This window comes from Myotis daubentonii, chromosome 15, assembly GCF_963259705.1.
Source record: "Myotis daubentonii chromosome 15, mMyoDau2.1, whole genome shotgun sequence".
Lineage (NCBI taxonomy): Eukaryota > Metazoa > Chordata > Mammalia > Chiroptera > Vespertilionidae > Myotis > Myotis daubentonii.
The window spans coordinates 35,970,961-35,992,167 of NC_081854.1; the positions used below are offsets into that span (position 1 = coordinate 35,970,961).

The following is a 21,207-nucleotide window of genomic DNA, read 5'->3' on the forward strand; positions in this document are numbered from 1 at the left end:
CAATATAAACTGATGAATAAACATAGATCCAGAGACAGAGAATCATCAATCAGGCAGTCAAACCTCAGAGGGAAGGTAGGGGAGGGTGGGGGTAAGGGGGAGAGATCAACCAAAGGACTTGTATGCATGCATATAAGCATAACCAATGAACACAGACACCAGGGGGATGACGGCATGAGCTGGGGGGGGGGGGGGCGAGTAGGGAGCGGGAGGGCAGTGGGGGATAAGGACACATATGTAATACCTTAATCAATAAATAAAGAAAAAAGGGGGAAAAAAAGAACAAGTATTGACTGACCATTGTAATAGACTGAATGTAAAACGAATTCCAATTCTCTGCACTTTTCTATGCTCTTTGTAATGAGACATTCAGCTCTTCCCATTAAGGAGTGGAATCTCCCCACCCCAGTGAATCTGGGATAGCCTGTGACTTGACTGGCTTTGGTTTGGCTGAAGTAAGAGTACTGTATGTCTGTTCCAAGCCTGAGTTCCACTCATTCTCTTGGCTCCTCGGCCATGCCCTGAAAACAGCCTGGGTTAGAATGCTGGCTGATGAAAAAAAAATGCTTCAGCCCATAACCAGACCAGAAGAGCTGCCCTCTCTGCCAAACTCAGCCCTTGTACCCCTATGTTCACTGCAATTTTATTCTCAGTGGCCAAGGTATAGAAACAACCAGTGTCTTGTGATAGAGAATTGGATAAAGATGTGGTTCATTCACACAGTGGAATACTACTCAGCCATAAGATGAAATACTGCCATTTGCAACAATATGGATGAACCTTGAGAATATTATGCTAAGTGAAATAAGTCAGAAAAAGTTAACCATATTATTTCATGCATATGTGGGATATAAAACTTAAACTTTTTAACACAAAGAGCAGTATTGTGGTTGCCAGCGGGAAGGGAATGGGAGTGGTAGGGAGTGAAGGGGGCCTTATGTATGGTAATGGAAGATTAATTTGACTTTGGGTAGTGGGCACACAGATTCTGTATTATAGAAATACTAGAGGCCCAGTGCACAAAATTCCTGCACTGGGGGGGAGGGAGGGGTCCCTCAGCCCACCTGCGCCCTCTTGCAGTCTGGGAGCCTTCAGGGGATGTCTGACTGAGTGCTTAGGCCCACTCCTGGCAGTAGGACATTCCTAGTGCTGCCGCTGAGACAGGAGAGGCTTCTGCCACCCGTCGCTGCGCTCACCACTCGTGAGCCTGGCGCAGGGCTTCTAGCTGATCAGGGCTCCCCTGGTGGGAGTGCACTGACCACCAGGGGGCAGCTCCTGCATTGAGCATCTGCCTCCTAGTGGTCAGTGTACATCATAGTGATCAGTCCTTCCCCATTCAGTTGATTTGCATATTAATTAGCCTTTTATTATATAGGATACCCTTAAAACCTATATGATCTTATTAACCAGTCACCCCAATAAATTTACTTATTTTTTTTAAATATATTTTCTTGATTTTTTACAGAGAGGAAGGAAGAGAAATAGTTAGAAACATCGATGAGAGAGAAACATCAACCAGCTGCCTCCAGCACACTCCCTACTGGGGATGTGCCTGCAACCAAGGTACATGCCCTTGACCAGAATCAAACCTGGGACCCTTGAGTCCGCAGGCTGAGGCTTTATCCGCTGAGCCAAACCAGTTAGGGCCACCCCAATAAGTTTAATTTAAAAACTGTAGTTATGTCAGCATCCCCTTGGGCAATGCCATCTCCTGGAATGATTCTGTTTAGACTTGACTGAATACCACTCTGCCTGCCCTGGAACCTCTGTAGGAGGTCAGGATCGCATCCTTTAATAACTGGGATTGCCCTGCATTCCCTGGCCCAAAGGCTAGGGAATGCCTACAACCCTGGGGCCTATCTGCCCAGGACTCAGGCGAGTTGGGGAATGGGATTTGCTGATCCATCACTTCAACTGCCTGGAAGCAAGTCCAGAGGTGTAGCCCCACCCCTCCTGGGGAGGCCCCGCTCCGCAGCCCAGCAGCCCAGCAGCCCAGCAGCCCAGCAGCCCAGCAGCCCAGCAGCCCAGCAGCCCAGCAGCCCAGCAGCCCAGCAGCCCAGCAGCCCAGCAGCCCAGCCTGGTCCCCGACCATCGCTCTAGTCCTCTTCCCTCTCCTGCTGCCCCTTCCGGGCTTGAGGACCTTCAGCAAGTTCACGCCCTACGCGTCGCCCTACCAAACCCCGCCCCCTGCACTTCCAGGCTCCGCCCCCGCGTGCGGGCCACCTTCGCTCCAGGGCTGCCCCTGCTCCCGCCTCAACCCGCCAGGGCGGCCTTGGCGCAGTGCCGCAACTCCTCCAGCGAACATGGCGCTCCGAGCCGCAAGGGCCGTGCGGGCCGCGGCCTGCAGCCTGCGCACCGCGTGGGCGCCAGCTGCGCCCTGCCCGCCGCGGCCCTGGGGCCTGAGGGCGGGCGCCATCCGGACCCTGCGTACCGGTCCCAATCTGCTGTTGGGTAAGCTTTGAGTGGGCACGTGGGGCCAGCTGGGCTGCCTCGGGTGGGGGTGAGCTGGGACGCTTCCCCCCTCGCCTGATCCTTATCTCAAGTCCCGGTTGCCGATCGCCCGGGGTCTAGCAAGCCACGCGACTCCTGAGCACACTTCTTTTAAGCTGGGATCTCTAATTGTGCAGCCCCTCCTCCCCTCCCTAAGTGGCGTGGCTGACACGCAGCCTTTGTCCTGCAGGTTAGGGAGGCGGGAGGGGTGTGGGGAGGGAGCCTGGAGCACGCGTGATCGCAGTGTCCGGGGCAGGAGTCTGCCGCTGGCTCCTGGAAGATCCGGCCAGTGCCCCTAAGCTTCTTGACCTTAGGTTCTCTCTCATTTGTGGGCATCGTGGACCCTAAAAGTGGCGACTAATAATAGGCTTTTAGTTTGCTCCACGGATCATATCAATAACTCTAAAGTAAAATTAAAGCAAGAGCACTAATTGAAGTGAAAACACTGGATCTAGATTTTTACTAGTTAAAGCGAGCAAAACTTTTGAGTCAGTTTCCCTCATCAGGAAAATGGAAATGATAGTCTTACCTCACAGAGTTGTTGGGAGGGTGAAATAATAGTAATGTAACTGTTGTACATAAAGCCTGGCACATAGTAAGTACTTGATAAATGTTATTAAATTTTAGTTCATAGAATCAAATAAATAGCAAAAAATGGACCGATGTTAATATATTTTATCTGCCTAGTGACTTTGAAAGAAGGGAAATACAAACCTTTCATAGGTCACTCAAAACGCCTAATTTTCTGAGGCTCAAAGCTCAGTAAGAAAGTAATTATTTACACAATCTCCTGTCCACTTTTTTCCTGTTGGGTCAAGGGTTAAAGAATTGTGCTAATCATTGAACCTAAACAGGCTGGCCTAGAAAAATGGCTTAGCAATGTTGCTGCCTCTTCCTCTAAACCAGTGGTTCTCAACCTTCCTAATGCCGCGACCCTTTAATACAGTTCCTCATGTTGTGGTGACCCCCCATTTCATTGTTACAAATTGAACATAATTAAAGCATAGTGATGAATCACAAAAACAATATGTAATTATATATGTGTTTTCCAATGGTCTTAGGCGACCCCTGTGAAAGGGTCGTTCGACCCCCAAAGGGGTCTCGACCCACAGGTTGAGAACCACTGCTTGCTTGCTCAGTTGCTAAATTGAATGTGAGAACCATCTTATTCTTAAGATTATCTTTACAATCAGGTAAAATGGCAAGTCCAAAATCAGGACAATGGTCTCAGAGAAGTCATATTTATAGTTCTCCAGCCTTTTAGAAGGTATGTTAGGTTTAAACAACCTGTTCTAGAGTTGTAAGAGAATGATAGGGAGAATTCAGTATTGTAGCCAAATAATTATATACTAGATATTTTGCTCAGAATCCCTTTTACTTAAACTTTTAAAAATTCACTCCAACTTTTAAGAGTTTACTATATGCCCAGCATTGTTTAGAAATGGGAGTACAAATAAAATAAACGCTGCACGTGTTTGCTTTGTACTTATAATCTACCTTCCTGGGGAAAATTGATAAATGGGCTATATCTGTAGTACGTTAAGTTCTATGAGTGTGTTTGGGGTTATGGTGAGAGGAGCGTAGTGCAGAGTTCTCTGGGAATGTGCTGGATGGACCCAGGAACCCAGTCTTGAAGGGCTAGACTAGGCTTGTGGCAGGAAAGAGCTTCTAAACTGAACTACGAAATAGTCAAGAAAAAGTGAAAGGTGGGGACAGTGTTGCAGTCAGAACATCAAGTATAAACCTTAAGCTTTTTTTTTTTTTTAAATCCTCACTGGAGGAATGAAGATTTTTTTCCATTGACTTTTACAGAGAGTGGGAGGAGGGATGGTGGGAGAGAGACACACACATCGATTGGCTGCCTCCCAAACTCAAGCCCCCACTGGGGGCAAGGGATTGAACCTGCAACCGAGGTATATGCCCTTAACTGGCAATTGAACCCAGGACCCTTCAATCAGCGGGCCAATACTCTAACCACTGAGCACACCATCGAGGCCAAATCTTAAGCTTTTTAATAGAAGGATTAGCCGAAACTGGTTTGGCTTGGTGGATAGAGCATCGGCCTGCGGACTGAAGGGTCCTAGGTTCGATTCCAGTCAGGGGCATGTACCTGGGTTGTGGGCACATCCCCGGTGGGAGATGTGCAGGAGGCAGCTGATCGATGTTTCTCTCTCATCGATGTTTTTAACTCTATCTCTCTCCCTTCCTCTCTGTAAAAAAATCAATAAAATATTAAAAAAAAAATAGAAGGATTAGATAAACTGAAGCATTCAGTTATTTGAAGTGGAACAAAGTAAAGCACATTCCTTTGTGACAGATTTTGCAACTTTTTCCACTGAAGAATATAAAATTAAAAATTTTTTAATGCTAGAGGAAAAGAAAGGAATAAGCTCTGCTCTATTTACATTCTGTTGCGCATCAGAGCTGTGTAATCAAAGCAATTTAATGCTGTTTTAAGTATAACTATCTTTGGGTAAGGGAGAAGAGTGAACCAGCAAGGCTTACTTTAAAACAGTATTGGAATTAATGAACCATTTTCCAATTCATTTCTGATGCATTATTTTTGGAAAAAATACTTGATTTTGGAAAGTAATATATATTTAAGATAGTATATACTTTTAAAAAATTACTTATTTCTTAAAGCAAGAACTTTTAACATTAAATCCTAAATAATTTTTTCATATCTCTTAAATTTTGGTCAATCTTTCTTCCAGGAATTGTTGAATATTTGACCATATCTTTTTTTTTAATAAACTTTTTTTTTTATTGATTTTAGAGAGGAAGGGGGAGGGGGAGAGAGATTGAAACATCAATGATGAGAAAGACATTGATTGGCTGCCTTCTGCGCCCCACCCCACATGGGATCGAGCCCGCAACCCCAGCATGTGACCTTGACCAGAATCGAATGCAGGACCCTTCAGTCTGCAGGCCAATACTCTATCCACTGAGCCAAACTGACTAGGGCAGTGATGATGAACCTTTTGAGCTCGACGTGTCAGCATTTTGAAAAACCCTAACTTAACTCTGGTGCCGTGTCACATATAGAAATTTTTTAATATTTGCAACCATAGTAAAACAAAGATTTATATTTTTGATATTTATTTTATATATTTAAGTGCCATAGAACAAAGAAAAATCAACCAAAAAAGTGAGTTCGCGTGTCACCTCTGACACGCGTGTCATAGGTTCGCCATCACTGGACTAGGGCGACCATATCTTTGAAGAGAAACTCACAGAGAAAGCCAAGGGCTAACCTGTCCAATGAAAGATCAATAGAACTTGACTTTCCACCTGTTCATGGCTTAGCTCTGAGTTGACTGTTGAGTTATCCTAATAGTTTGCTTCTTTAAATGATGGTAGCCTATTTCTTCCACACAGGCCTGAATTGCAGTAAAATGGAATTTTAAGAACTTATTTAATTTGTAATTTACTAGGTCAATTTCATTCCTGTAAGATCCCACTTTGCCTGCAAGTAACCAACTTGCAGGGAAGCTGTCTTAGGTCAACTTTAAAATGTTACGTTATTTTTTTAGCTTAAATAATTTATGAACAGTCTGTGCTCATTCCAAAACTTCATCACTCCAAATCTGTCTTCAGAGGGACAGACTTTTCTGCAAGACAGACCAATTAATAGATAAGTATACATTTGAAATAGCCTCAAATTTTTTGTGTGTGATTTAGACTAAGTAAGGTTAGAGCAGATAACCAAATCTCCAAAAGATGTGCAAGGTGTTCATATCAAGCCATCTTTGTCTAAGTGATAGCACTGTTAAGATGTACCATCTAGTTGCGATCATTTTTTCCAGGGCATGTACTATTGAAAGGCAATGTCAATAAGTCAGACCAAATACTGGGAAAGTTTTGCCTTTTGACAGCATTGATATAAAAAATGCATTATAAGAAGTGATGCTACTGCTTTTCTGAAATATTGGTCTTCTATTTTAGTGCGTAAATTCACAGAGAAACATGAATGGATAACAACAGAAAATGGTATTGGAACAGTGGGAATCAGCAATTTTGCACAGGTATTGGACTGTCTCGAAATAGTTAAAGTAGTCTACTTTCACCTAAATTGGGTTGTCTCTGTCTTTTAAAATTTGTTTATTCTGCCCTTAGTGTTTTAGGCCCTTAACAGGCCCTTAGAGAAACATCATTCATAAGTGAAAAACATAACCTGGTCAGGAGAGTATGTAGTGTTAGAGATATTGAAAGGTTAACATTTAAAATTGAAGGTAGGAAACAAACCTTATTCAAGAAGGAAATGTGTTCGTTTCATATTGGGGCAGTTAAGGAAAGAAGCAGCAAAAGGGTAGAGTGTTGATAGTGTTTTGTGGATACAGTGATACACACATGACAAGGGGAGATGAAGAGGGGAAAACCTAGATTGGCACAGATTACGCAGAGGGAAACCTTTTATTTAGCCTATCTATTTCTCTATTAACTCCCCTATTCCCACTGATCCCATATTTGAAATATTGTGTAAAAGAAAACGTTAAGTCAAATGGCAGCACCAGTTAATAATTTTAAACTGGATCTCTGGGAGGTGAGGCACTATGGGGAAAGGGGATGATAACTGATGGAAATATAAAATATTTTATAGAAATGTTGGAATATCAGGTATTGAAAGTCAATGACAAATATATCTTCATTAGTATATCTGTGTACCTACTGAAGTCCAATACAGGGTGCTTGTGAAATATTGTGTAGTGTCCATACCTCCTGGAATTTATCTATGAGTGTAATTACCTACACGGAAAATGACATACAAAACATTACAAGATGGATAACCTGAGTGGTGAAGTGGGTGGTAACCTGATGGAGAGATAATTTCTTATTGGAGTCAAGGTCTTCAAGGCGTATAAGGCATGTGACTATGCGTTGAAGAATTAATGGGTAAGATTTAAGCAAATGCTGAGGGAGAAATGGCTGCAGAAGTGAAAAAATGTGAAGTGTGATTCTTCTCAGGGAAGATAGTAATCTTTTGGAGGATATACGGTTTGTAACCAGTCAGTATAGCTGTGGGAAGTCCAGCTAGTGGCCTGTTTCTTTGTAGGTCCTGAGCCAAGAATAGTTTTGTGTTTTAAAGGGTTGTAAGAAAAAAACACAAAAAATGTGGCCCATCAAATGTAAAATTTGTGCAACTATCTGAAATTACAGGGGATTCGGTGTTTGGCTTGCTCCTATTAGGAGGTTTAATTATATTTCTTAGAGTTTTTTTGTTTGTTGTTTTTAGGAAGCATTGGGAGATGTTGTTTACTGTAGTCTGCCTGAAATTGGGACAAAATTAAACAAGCAAGGTGAGTATTTTTCTTACCTTGGTTTGTCATCATTCATGCCATAAATTTTCTTTACCTAACCTTTACCTTGAATAACTTTTTTAAAAATCTTCACCAGAGGATGTTTCCACTAATTTCAGAGGGGAGTATGGGGGGTAAGAGGGAGGGAGGGAGGGAGGGAGAGAGAGAGAGAGAGAGAGAGAGAGAGAGAGAGAGAGAGAGAGAGAGAGATCAGTTGCCTCTCTTACACACCACTGGCCAGGGCTTGAATAACTTCTATGCACCCAGGATCAGTTAGAGTGCTTTTCACTCAAGTAACAGGAAACTTAAAAGAGTGAGGAAGGGAGAGGGAGAGAAATATCAGTTGTTTGACTGGAAGTTGAACTGGAAACCCTTTGGTGCACGGGACGATGCTCAACCAACAAAGCCACACTGACCGGGGCTAGGGATTTATATCTTATACTAGTTTAAATGGTCTGGACATAGGTGGAGAGAGGATTGGTTGAGTGGCTCAGTGAAGGACATGACCTTTTTTAGTACTTTTTCTTTTCTTTTCTTTTCTTTTTTAGTAAATCTTTATTGTTCAGATCATTACATTTGTTCCTCTTTTTTCCCCCCATGGCTCCCCTCCACCCAGTTCCCACACCACCCTCTGCCCTTACCCCCCCCCCCACTGTCCTCATCCCTAGGTGCAAAATTTTTGTCCAGTCTCTTCCCACATCTCCCATACCCCTTTCCTCACCAAGAATAGTGAGTACCATTCCCTTTCTATGTCTCTGATTCTATTATAATCACCAGTTCATTCTGTTCATCAGATTATTTATTCACTTGATTCTTAGATTCACTTGTTGATAGATGCATATTTGTTGTTCATAATTAGTATCTTTACCTTTTTCTTCTTCTTCCTCTTTTTTTTTTCATTAAATCTTTATTGTTCAGATTATTACATTTGTTCCTCTTTTTTTCCCCCATGACTCCCCTCCTCCCAGTTCCCGCCCCACCCTCCGCCCTCACTCCCTACCCACTGTCCTCATCCATAGGTGCACGATTTTTGTCCAGTCTCTTCCCGCATCTCCCACACCCCTTTCCCCCCCAAGAATAGTCAGTCCATTCCCTTTCTATGTCTCTGATTCTATTATAATCACCAGTTCATTCTGTTCATCAGATTATTTATTCACTTGATTCTTAGATTCACTTGTTGATAGATGCATATTTGTTGTTCATAATTTGTATCTTTACCTTTTTCTTCCTCTTCCTCTTCTTAAAGGATACCTTTCAGCATTTCATATAATCCTGGTTTGGTGGTGATGAATTCCTTTAGCTTTTCCTTATCTGTGAAGCTCTTTATCTGACCTTCAGTTCTGAATGATAGCTTTGCTGGATAAAGTAATCTTGGTTGTAGGTTCTTGGTATTCATCACTTTGAATATTTCTTGCCACTCCCTTCTGGCCTGCAAAGTTTCTGTTGAGAAATCAGCTGACAGTCGTATGGGTATTCCCTTGTAGGTAACTGAGTTTCTTTCTTTTTCTGCTTTTAAGATTCTCTCTTTGTCTTTTGCTCTTGGCATTTTAATTATGATGTGTCTTGGTGTGGTCCTCTTTGGATTCCTTTTGTTTGAGGTTCTCCGCGCTTCTTGGACCTGTAAGTCCATTTCTTTCACCAGGTGGGGGAAGTTTTCTGTCATTATTTCTTCAAATAGGTTTTCAATATCTTGCTCTCTCTCATCTTCTGGCACCCCTATAATTCGGATGTTGGTACGCTTGAAGCTGTCCCAGAGGCTCCTTATACTATCCTCGCATTTTTGGATTCTTTTTTCATTTTGCTTTTCCGGTTGGGTGTTTTTTGCTTCCTCACATTTCAAATCATTGACTTGATTCTTGCGCTCCTCTGGTCTGCTGTCGGGAGTCTGTATAATATTCGTTATTTCAGTCCGTGTATGCTTAATTTCTACTTGGTTCCCCAATATAACATCGAGGGTCTTATTAGTTTTCGTGTAGATCTCATTAAGTTTATCGGCAGCTTCTAAACAGTTCTTGAGAGACCTTAAAAGTGTGGTTCTGAACTCTATATCTTCCATTGACAATTTTGTCCTGTTTCTTTGTCTCCGCATTTTGTTATGCTTCCTTGGTGCACCCCCTAGTGGTCTTTGTTCGCAGTCTTATAGTTAAATCTTGATTGTTGTAGCTAATTCCAGGGAGGGTTTGACCTCCAGGCCAAGTGGCTATGAGAATCAGCTGTATCTGCAGTGAGAGAACTTCTGTCCTCTAGGGAGGTGCTAATCTAGCCTTTGCCTGAGGCTATCCGGCAAATGCCTCTGTGCAGAGCTTGGGGGGGGGCGGGTTGCACAGGATCAAGAGGGTGGGCCGGAGAGAGCAGTTATGGTGGCTCTCAGTCCTGTCACCAGGGGCTCTGCCTCTCTGAGTCCCAGCACCCGCTGCAAAGCTGGGAGAGAAAGCTGCACTCGCTCTGACCGAAGCCAGACAGTCCCGCTTCTCCCATTTGAGTCTGGGTCCCTAAAGACTCGCCCGTATCTGGAGCTCAGAGTCTGCAACTCCCTCCCGATTGAAAACGCCAACCGCGCACTCCACCGCCAGCCCGCTCCCCGCACTCCGCACCTCAGAATTTGACTTCAGCACTGCGCCTCCTCTGAGTGTCCGTATGCGTTTCTCTTTCCTCCTAGTTGTAGGACTTCCACTCAGCCAGCATTCCTGTGGTTCTGGGTGATGTCTGTTCTGTCTTTTAGTTTCACTTTTGAAGTAGTTGTTCAAGGCAGCAAACTCCGGCGTTAACCTATGCCGCCATCTTGGTTCTCCAAATCTTGTCCTTTTTTAGTACTTTTTCTGCCTCAATGTGTCACAGTTCACAACATGGCAGCAAAATCTTAAACATTGTCACATTCTCAAATGACAATGTCCAAAAGCAGGAAGAGACAGACAGGCTTTCATTTTTATTCTCTTACATCTCATTAGCCAGATATGGGTTATATTTGCTACCCCTAGTTGTAGGGATGATGGCAAAGAGAAAATGAGCATTTTTAGACATCATAATGGAAGGTAGGAAGAAGTAGAGGGAAATGGGTGTTAGCCTCTTTGCTCTCCACTCCACATATTCATATTGAGGCCTATTAAGTTTAAAAAGTAAAATCTGCTTTTCTTTGAGGTAGTAAAGCATATGAGCTAAAAGGGGTCAGAACCTGGTTTTCAAGCCTGGTCTCACAATATATTAGCTGTGTGATTTTGAGGAACAAACATAATCTAGGTCTCATCTATAAGTTAGGATAATAATAATAATAGTATCTACTTCATAGAGTTATAGTATTGAATGAAATTTAGCATAATGTAAGTATCTTTGACAGTATTGGCCATCTCTTTTTCTGCTTAAACTTTCCCCATCATTTATCTTGTTTGATATTTTTCTGCTTCCTGTCTCTCAACATCCTGGTCAGTCACATCCCTCTTTTTGAGGGGCTTCCTAGAAACCATTTCTGATGTCATAATAAAACCCCCGGGGTGGTTAATGATCTTTTTTTCTATACAACAACGCACAGTTCTCATTTTCTCAAGTTCTTTTATTTACTGTACCTGCTTTGCTACTCAAGCAGACCATAAGTTTCAGAACATCTCTTTATAGTAAGTGAGCGTCATGAGCCTTTTTGTGCATTTAAAAATTCTACTAATATAAATATACTGGTAACATACTTAACTTAAAAATGCCTTTTAAAAACTTTCTACAAAATGTATTTTTAAATTGATACATATGAAAATACATATATCTTAAATATACAATCCAATGGCATACTGCATGAATCTTCCCAATTGTCTGATTTCTTTTATCCAATGTCATGATTTTTGATATGCATTCATGTTGATCAGTTTTTTTTATTGATTTCAGAGAGAGATAGATAGAAACGTCAAAGATGAGAGAGAATCATTGATCAGCTGCCTCCTGTGCACCACCCACTAGGGATTAAGCCCTCAACATGGCATGTGCCCTGACTGGGAATTGAACAGTAACCTTCTGGTTCAAAGGTTGACGCTCAACCACTGAGCTACTCCAGCTGGGCAGTCGTTCAGTTTTTAGTTGCTGAAGAGTGTCCCACTGTATGAATAGACACATTTTTATCCTTTCTCCTGTTGATGGATTTTCATGTTATTTCTAGTTGCGAGTTATCATGAATAAAGCTACTATAAACTGTTTTGTATGTCTCTTTTTGTGAATATATGTACTCATTTCTCTTGGGTAAGTACATACAGGAGTAGTATTTCTGGCTCATAGTGTAGGTATATGTTTAACTTAATAAGAAACTGCCAGTTTTCCATGTTTGTACCATTTTACATTCTCATCAACAATATGAGACTCAGTTTTCCAGAAGCTATAGATCTCATTGTGGTTTAAGCTTGAATTTCCTCAGGAACATTATTGTTGAGCAACTTTGTGCTTTTTACTAACATCTTTATTTGTGAAGTCTCTAGTCAAGTCTTTTACCAATTTCGTTTTTGTGGGGGTTTTTTTACCATTGACTTTTAGGCATTCTTTTTGTTTGTTTATCCTCATAGAAGGATATTTTTCCATTGATTTTAGAGACAATGGAAGGGAGGGTGGGAAGGAGAGAGACAGAGACAGAAACATTGATGTGAGAAAAAACATCAATTGATAGCCTACTGCATGTGTCCCAACTGGGGCCAGGAATCAAACCTGAGACCTTTCTATGCATGGGTCAGCACTCTAACCACTGAGCAGCACTGGCCAGAGGTAGGCATTCTTTATATATTCTAGATACAAATTCTTTATCAGATATATATTTTGTAAATATTTTGTCATAGCTTGCGGTTTTACCTTTTCATTCCTTTAAGCTTTTTATATGATAAGCTTTTTAAAATATATATATATATATATATATATATTGGTTTTAGAGAGGAAGGGAGGGAGATAGAAACATCAAGGATGAGAGAGAATCATTGATCAGCTGCCTCCTGCACGCCCCTTATTAGGAAACAAGCCTGTAACCCAGGCATGTGCCCTGAATTAAACCGTGACCTCCTGGTTCATAGGTCAATGCTCAACCACTGTGCCACGCTGGGAGTTTTCTGATTACTGCTTCTACTTCATCAGTTGTTATTGGCCTATTCATGTTTTCTGATTCTTCTTGATTTGCTTTTGGAAGACTATTTTTTTAGGAATTTGTCCATGTCATCCACATCATCCAATTTGTTGGCATATAGTTGTTCATAGTATTTTCTTACAATCCTTTGTATGTCTGTGGTGCCAATTGTTACTTCACTGCTTTTGTTTCTGACTTTAGTTATTTGGTTCCTGTTTCTTTTCTTTTTTTTAATACATTTTATTGATTTTTTACAGAGAGGAAGGGAGAGGGATAGAGAGTTAGAAACATCGATGAGAGAGAAACATCGATCAGCTGCCTCTTGCACACCCCCTCCTGGGGATGTGCCTGCAACCAAGGTACATGCCCTTGACCGGAATTGAACCTGGGACCCTTGAGTCCACAGGCCGACGCTCTATCCACTGAGCACAACTGGTTAGGGCTCCTCTGTTTCTTGATTAGCCTGGCTAAAGGTACATCAATCTTGTATATCGTTTCAAAGAACCAGCTCTTGGTTTCATTGATCTTTTGTATTGTTTTTCTAGTCTCTATGCCATTTATTTTTGCTCTAATCTTTATTATTTCCTTCCTTCTACTTACTCTGGGCTTTTCTGGTTGTTCTCTTTCTAATTCTGTAAGCTGTAGGTAGTTTATTATTAATTTTTCTTGTTTTTTGAAGTAGGCCTATAATGCTATGAACTTCCCTCTCAGGACTGCTTTTGCTATATCTCAGAAATTTTGGATTGTTGTACGTTTGTTTTCATTTGCTTCCAGGAAGTTTTTAATTTCTTTCTTTATCTCATTGGTATCCCATTCATTGTTTAATAAATGTTATTTAGCCTCCATGTATTTGAATGTTTTTGAGTGTTTTTACTGTAGTTGATTTCTAATTTCATTCCATTATGATCTGAGAAGATGCTTGATATGATTTCAATCTTCTTGAATTTGTATAGACTTGTTTCTGTCCTAACATGTGATCTATCTTTGAGAATGTGCGTGACCCATGTGCACTTGAGTAGAATGTATATTCTACAGCTTTGGGGTGAAATATTCTACAAATGTCAATTAAATCCATCTGATCCAGTGTGTCCTTTAAAGTTACTATTTCCTTGTTAATTGTTTTGTCTGGAAGATCTATCCAGTAAAGTCAGTGGGATGTGAAAGTCCCCTACTATGACTGTATTGCTGTTGGTCTCTCCCCTTAAAGTCTTCCAGAAGTTTTTTTTATGTATTTAGATGCTCCTATATTGGGTGCATATATGTTTACCAGGGTTATATCCTCTTGTTGGATCGATATCTTTAGTTTTAAGTAGTGACCTTTATCGTTTTGTGGAATGCCCTGCTCGTTTCCATTTGCATGGAAAATTTCCATCCCTTCACTCTCATCCTGAGTCTTTTGTTTTAAGGTGGGTCTCTTGTAGACAGGGTATAATTGGGTCATATTTTCGTATCCATTCAGCAATGCTATGTCTTTTGATTGGAGCATTTAATCCATTTACATTTAAGGTTATTATTGACTAGAGGTCTGGTGCATGGATTCGTGCACATTGAAAAGAAATTAATTAAAAGGTGGCCAGCGGGGTGAGACTGGGTGAGAGGGGCCGGACACACCCTGGAGCCAACCTCCCGTGCTGGTGACACCTGGGGTGGCGCTAGGGCTCGAAGGACGTCTGCAGAGTGAGCGGTGTCCCTCTGGCAAGTGGGGTTCCTTGGCTAGCCTGCAGGGATCAGGGGGAAACCGGCAGTCTGACATCCCCCAAGGGGTCCCAGAGTTCGAGAAGTCACTCAGCAGCTCCTGCATTGAGCATCTGCCCCCTCATGGTCTGTGCATGTCATAGCTACCAGTCGGAGCTTCTTCCCCCTGGTGGTCATTGCGCATCATAACTACCGGTCAGACTGTCGCTTTGGCTTTTATATATATAGATTAGAGGTCCAGTGCACGAAATTCATGCACGGGAGGGGGTGTTGTCCCTCAGCCCAGACTGCACCCTCTCCAATCTGGGACCCCTCGGGAGATATCCGACTGCACGTTTAGGCCTGATCCCACTGGGCAATTGGACATCCTTTTCACAATCCAGGACTGCTGGCTCCCAACTGCTTGCCTGCCGGATTGCCCCTAACCGCTTCTGCTGCCAGCCTGATCACCCCCTAACCACTCCCCTGCCAGCCTGATCGATGCCTAACTGCTCCCCTGCTGGCCTGGTCATCCTCAACTGCCCTACCTTGCCATCCCAGTTGCCCCCAACTGCCCTCCCTTGCCAGCCCAGTTGCCCCTAACTGCCCTCCCTTGCCAGCCTGGTCACCCCTAACTGCCCTCCCCAGCAGGCCTGGTAACCCCCAACTGCCCTCCCCTGCAGGCCTGGTCCCCCCCAACTACTCTCCCTTGCAGGCTTGGTCCCCCACCATTGCCCTCCCCTGTAGGCCTGGTCGCCTCCAACTGCCCTCCCTTGCAGGCCTGGTTGCCCCCAACTGCCCACTCCTGCAGGCTTGTTTGCCCCAATCTGTCCTCCCCTGCAGGCCTGGTTGTCCGCAACTGCCCTACCTTGCCATCCCAGTTGCCCCCAACTGCCCTCCCTTGCAGGCCCGGTTGCCCCTAACTGCCCTCCCTTGCCAGCCTGGTCACCCCTAACTGCCCTCCCCAGCAGGCCTGGTAACCCCCAACTGCCCTCCCCTGCAGGCCTGGTCCCCCCCAACTGCTCTCCCTTGCAGGCTTGGTCCCCCACCACTGCCCTCCCCTGTAGGCCTGGTCGCCTCCAACTGCCCTCCCCTGCAGGCCTGGTATCCCCCAACTGCCCTCCCTTGCAGGCCTGGTTGTCCCCAACTGCCCACTCCTGCAGGCTTGTTTGCCCCCATCTGTCCTCCCCTGCAGGCCTGGTTGTCCGCAACTGCCCTCCCCTGCAGGCCTGGTTGCCCCCAACTGCCCTCCCTTGCAGGCCATCTTGTGACCACATGGGGGTGGCCATCTTTGTGTGTTGGAGTGATGGTCAATTTGCATATTGCCTCTTTATTATATAGGGTGGGTACTTATTTGTTGCCATTTTAATTATTTATGCCTATGTTTCACTGTCTCTTTATTCTTCTCATTATAGCAGTCCCTTTAGCATCTCATGCAGTGCTGGTTTGGTGGTAATAAACGCCTTTTGCCTTTTTTTTATCTGGGAAGCTTTTTTTTTTTTATATGTATTTTATTGATTTTTTACAGAGAGGAAGGAAGAGAGACAGAGAGTTAGAAACATTGATCAGCTGCCTCCTGCACATCTCCTATGGGGATGTGCCTGCAACCCAGGTACATGCCCTTGACCGGAATCGAACCTGGGACCCTTCAGTCCGCAGGCCGACGCTCTATCCACTGAGCCAAACCGGCTAAGGCATCACCATCTGTTTTGAATAATAGCCTTGCTGGATATAGTAATCTTGGTTTCAAATTCTTGCTTTTCATTACCTTGAATACTTCATGCCATTCCCTTCTGGCCTGTAGAGTTTCTGATGAGAAAACATCTGACAGCCTTATGGTTGCTTTTCTCTTGCCGCCTTTCATATTCTCTCTTTGTCTTTAATTTTTGGCATTTTAATTATGATGTGTCTGGGCATGGGCCTGTTTGGGACACTCTGTGCCTCCTGAACTTTATGACTTTTTCCTTCACCAAGTTAGGGAAGTTTTCTACCATTGTTTCTTTAAACACGTTCTCTATCCCTTGCTCCCTTTCTTCCCCTTCTGGCATATCTGTTATGTGGATATTGTTACATATCCCAACAGCTCCCTTAAGCTGTCCTGTTCTTTACTTTTTGGTTCTCTGATTGATTTTTTTTCTACCCTGTCTTCTAATTTACTAATCCAATCCTCAGCTTCCCCTAATCTACTGTGTGTTCTTTCTATTGTTCTTTATTAGTGCTATGTCGTTCTTCATGTTTTCTCATGCTGTTAAGCATCTTTGCCATCATTATTCTGAACTCTATGTCTGATAAATTTCTTATCTCCATTTCATTTAGTGCTTCTTCTGGAGAATTCTCTTGTTCTTTCATTTGGGGTTTTGTTTTATTTTGGGGGGTTTTTTTGTCTCCCTATTTTGGTTGCCTGGACGGGTTTGTGAGTATGTATTAGGTAGATCTGTTATGCCTCCCAATCTTCAGTGCAGGACAGTGTATAATGCTGTTTCTGACTAATTTGATTAGGCAAAGACTCAAAGCCTCCAGAGACCCACCTCTGTCTGCAGACTGATTGTATAGTCAAGATGTTCTTTTTAAACGAAAGCTAAAGACATTAATCTCCTTCTAAGCACCATTTTAGCTATCCTATATAATAAAAGGCTAATATACAAATTGTCCCCTCAGGAGTACTACCAACCAGGAGTTCGACCACTCGCTATGATGTGCACTGGTCACCAGGGGGCAGTGCAGAAGGCAGGAAGGCTCCAGCCAGCAGCTGGAAGGCCCTGATTGGCCCTGATCGCTGGCCAGGCCTAAGGACCCTGCCTGTGCACAAATTTCGTGCACTGAACCTCTAGTGTCCCAAATATTTTGGTATGTTGTATTCTCATCATTCACTTCCTACCACTGGATATTGTCTTATAGGTGACTAAGGCTCTATTAATTTTTCAGCCTTTTAAAAATATATATATTTTTATTGATTTCAGAGAGGAAGGTAGAGGGAGGGAGAGATTGAAACATCAATGATGAGAATCACTGATTGGCTGCCTCTTGCACACCCCTACTGGAGATCAACCTTGCAACCTGGGCACGTGCCCTTCATAGGAATGGAAGCTGGGACCCTTCAGTCTGCAGGCCTGATGCTGTATCCACTGAGCCAAACCAGCTAGAGCCAGCCTTTTTTTTTTTTTTAACTGTTCTTTAGATTGGTTAATTTCAGATTATCATTCTTCACGTTCACTGATCCTTTGTTTTACTATATCCAGTCTGCTGTGTATACCATTCAGGGGATGTTTTGTTTTACGTTGTTTACTTTCTGTTCTAAAAAGTTATTTACAAGTATTCCTCCATATGTTCACTTATTATGATGATCAGGTGGGTCTGTAGGTTGTTTGGGGATCTTTCTGCTGACTACTTTTTCTCTTTTCCATCCTCATTTTCCAGCCACGTTGGCAGCCCCATACTTCATCCTTTGACCCTTCAAAGAAATAAGACTGGTTTTCTACTTGTGTTCTAATTACACTGTGGTCTTTGGATAGCATGGTGTTATCAGTGTATGCATTGTATAAAAGAAGATCTCAGATTGGGTCCCATTTTTTTTTCCCAATCATTAACTCTCCTTTTGGTTATCCTAGAGATCCTTCACATAATTGTTTTTTGTTTGTTTGTGTTTTTTTTGGTGTATCTGTAGAAAGGTGGGTCTGAGGTGTACTGTACTGCTACTGGAATCTTCTGAGTGTTTTTTTTTCCTGAACCTAGTAAATTGAAAGATTGAGTTTTTGTGAATTCAAGCACTTCTGGTATTCAGATACATCACCATTTGTTTACTCTGTCTAAAAGAAATAGGTCTGCTTTATTGAGGATATTGATACTCTTCTCATAGGTGATACAAACATGACAAAATCTACGATTTTATTTTTAAATAAAGATACTTGGAATTTTATCATGATTGAACTTGAAGTGACCAATTTTCTATATTGGCATTTTCAGGTCATTAACTTTTGACATTTAATATTTTCTTTCATTTTCTTAATTTAGATGAGTTTGGTGCTTTGGAAAGTGTGAAAGCTGCTAGTGAACTATATTCTCCTCTGTCAGGAGAAGTAACTGAAATTAATACAGCTCTTGTAGAAAATCCAGGACTTGTCAACAAATCTTGTTACGAAGACGGTAAGTTGTTAATCTAAGGTTAAAAGCAAGTTTTAGCGAATTGACTTTATCTCTTTACACTTTTTAGTACTAAATAGAGATGTTCTGCTTTTAATAAAAAAAGCACAGATTAGCTGAATATCTAAGGTTATGTTTATTAAGATCATTGTTGATAAAATAAAGCATGGCCTTGTTTTACAGGGTTCTTAGTATTAAGCACCTGCAAAATATTTACTTCTTCAAACATAAAGTGTCTATATTGGGATGTAGGGGATAATAGAATAATACTTATTTCATTTATTTTCAGTTTTCTCACATATTCATCTTTATAGTTACCCAGTGAGGTAGGCTAGTAGCAATTTTCTTCATTTTGTAGATGAAATGAGGCCCAGAAAGGATTTATCTGTTAAGGTCACACATCCATAAATGGTAAAATTAGGATTAGGTTGTAGTTCTCTGTTGCCTATCACCACGCCCTTCTAACTCTCTACTTTCTATGTCCTTCACATCAGTAGTTAACAGTATTGGTGTTCCTCTTATTAATGAAAGATATATCTAGTCTCTTGTATAACTTGGATCCCTATTCAGTGTCATTTGTTGATGCTTATTATAATCTAACAGTTCTTAATCCATTATAGTGGAATCTATTCTAGTTGTAATCTTTTCGATAATGATATGCAAGGATATTAATTTAATTCTTAATGTTAAAACTTAAAATTCCTTGAACAAATGAGTCATTGAGGTAAATAATACTACATTAATTTTGAGGCACTAAAGAATTTATTTTAAAACAAGTGTTGGTAAGGATGTGGAGAAATGGGATTCCTATTGGAGTGTTTGTGGGAATGAAGATTGGTGCAGCCACCATGGAAAACAGTATGGAGTTCCGCAAGAAATTAAAAATGGAACTACCTAAAGACCCAACAATTGCACTACTGGGTATATAGCCAAAGAAACCCAAAATATTAATTCAATAATATATGCACCCCTATGTTCATTGTATATTATTTACACAAGTGCCCATCAATAGATGAGTGGATAAAAAAAGCTATGGTACACATATACATTACTCTGCCATTAAAAAGAATGAAATCTTATTATTTGTGACAACATGGATGGACCTAGAGGATATTATGTTAAGTGAAATAAGTCAGGCAAAGAAAGACAAATACTATATGATTTTACTTACATGTAGAATCTAACAAATAAAATAAATGAACAAACAAATAGAAACCAACTCACAGATACAGAGAACAGACTGATGAAGAGGGGCATTTGGAGGGTTGGGTGAGAAAGTCAAGAGAATAAGAAGTACTAGTTAGTAGTTACAAAATAGTCAACATAGGAAATCAAATCAATCAATAATATTGTAATAATTGTGTATATGTTAGGTGGGTACTCGAAACGTCAGGGGGGAGGATCACTGTATAAAGCATATGATTGTCTAACCACTATGCTGTGCATCTGAAACAAATCCAAAATAATACTAAATATAAGCTAATTTAAAATAAAACTATTTTACATTTTTTAATGAACTTAGCTCTTTAAAAAGGTAATTTGGAATATAAGATACTTTTCTTTGGTTGCAGGTTGGCTGATCAAGATGACACTGAGTAACCCTTCAGAACTAGATGAACTAATGAGTGAAGAAGCATATGAGAAATACATAAAATCTATTGAGGAGTGAAAATGAACCCACCTAAATAAAGTAGTCTGAAACAACTTATCTAGCATAGTTGTCTTAAATTAGTGGTGGACAGAAGATTTAATAATTCCAATGAAAAAAGAAACTACAACAATGCTACTGGATGAAAATACCCCTTAACCATCTAATGATGGCAGATAAATACAATGTGCATCTTTTCCACAACTCCCTATGGTTTTTAGGCTAGGCTACAGTTATAATATTCAGAATTCCTGAAATTATCCATGGTAAAATCTAGTAATAAAAATTATATATTTCAAGGATAACATTGTTATCTTAAGCTTTATATAATACTGTAATTTGCTTACTTCGGTCTCTGGATTTGGGTCACAATACTTAATGATCTTTCCATTGGAAATAACAGGCAATAGATAAAAGTTTTTGTTGTTACGGTGTCATGTGATGAACAATACTGTCTCAATTTAGCAATTACTGAGTTTGCTGGTGCTATTTTTATACACTGAAGTAGCAGCCTCGCAGGAAAATAAGAAAGTTTAATAATAAAACATTCAACTTCATTAATATTTTTTGTTTTGCTGTTAATATATCATTTAGTGACTATGCTAGTATTTGTGAAATTTTAACTTATTGAAAGTTTTTGTTTGTTTTAAGGTAATTGAAGCCATAACAAGGAAAGATTCCAAGAAAATGTTTCCTTTTAGTTATTCATAAATGTGATTTTTCTTAAGCAAAAATCTAATTGCCTGATAATATTAAGTACTTTTTGGTCACCTTTAATATCATGAAAAAGAAACCACTGATACTGTTTTTCTGTCATGCTAAGTTAGAAAAGAGAAGAGGAAAAACAAGGAAAGGTGAAAGTTTGATGAGTAAGGCAC

At 41.4% G+C, this 21,207-nt stretch overlaps 1 protein-coding gene across 1 annotated transcript; it reads left to right on the forward strand.

The window, feature by feature from the left end:
* The first annotated feature begins 2,155 nt into the window (after positions 1-2,155).
* GCSH (glycine cleavage system protein H) lies at positions 2,156-20,890 on the forward strand. The gene is made up of 5 exons (XM_059667310.1): positions 2,156-2,451; positions 6,436-6,515; positions 7,724-7,787; positions 18,553-18,684; positions 20,253-20,890. The coding sequence occupies exons 1-5, from the start codon at positions 2,304-2,306 to the stop codon at positions 20,348-20,350; spliced, it is 522 nt and encodes a 173-aa protein (XP_059523293.1). The 5' UTR covers positions 2,156-2,303; the 3' UTR covers positions 20,351-20,890.
* Positions 20,891-21,207: the final 317 nt, after the last annotated feature.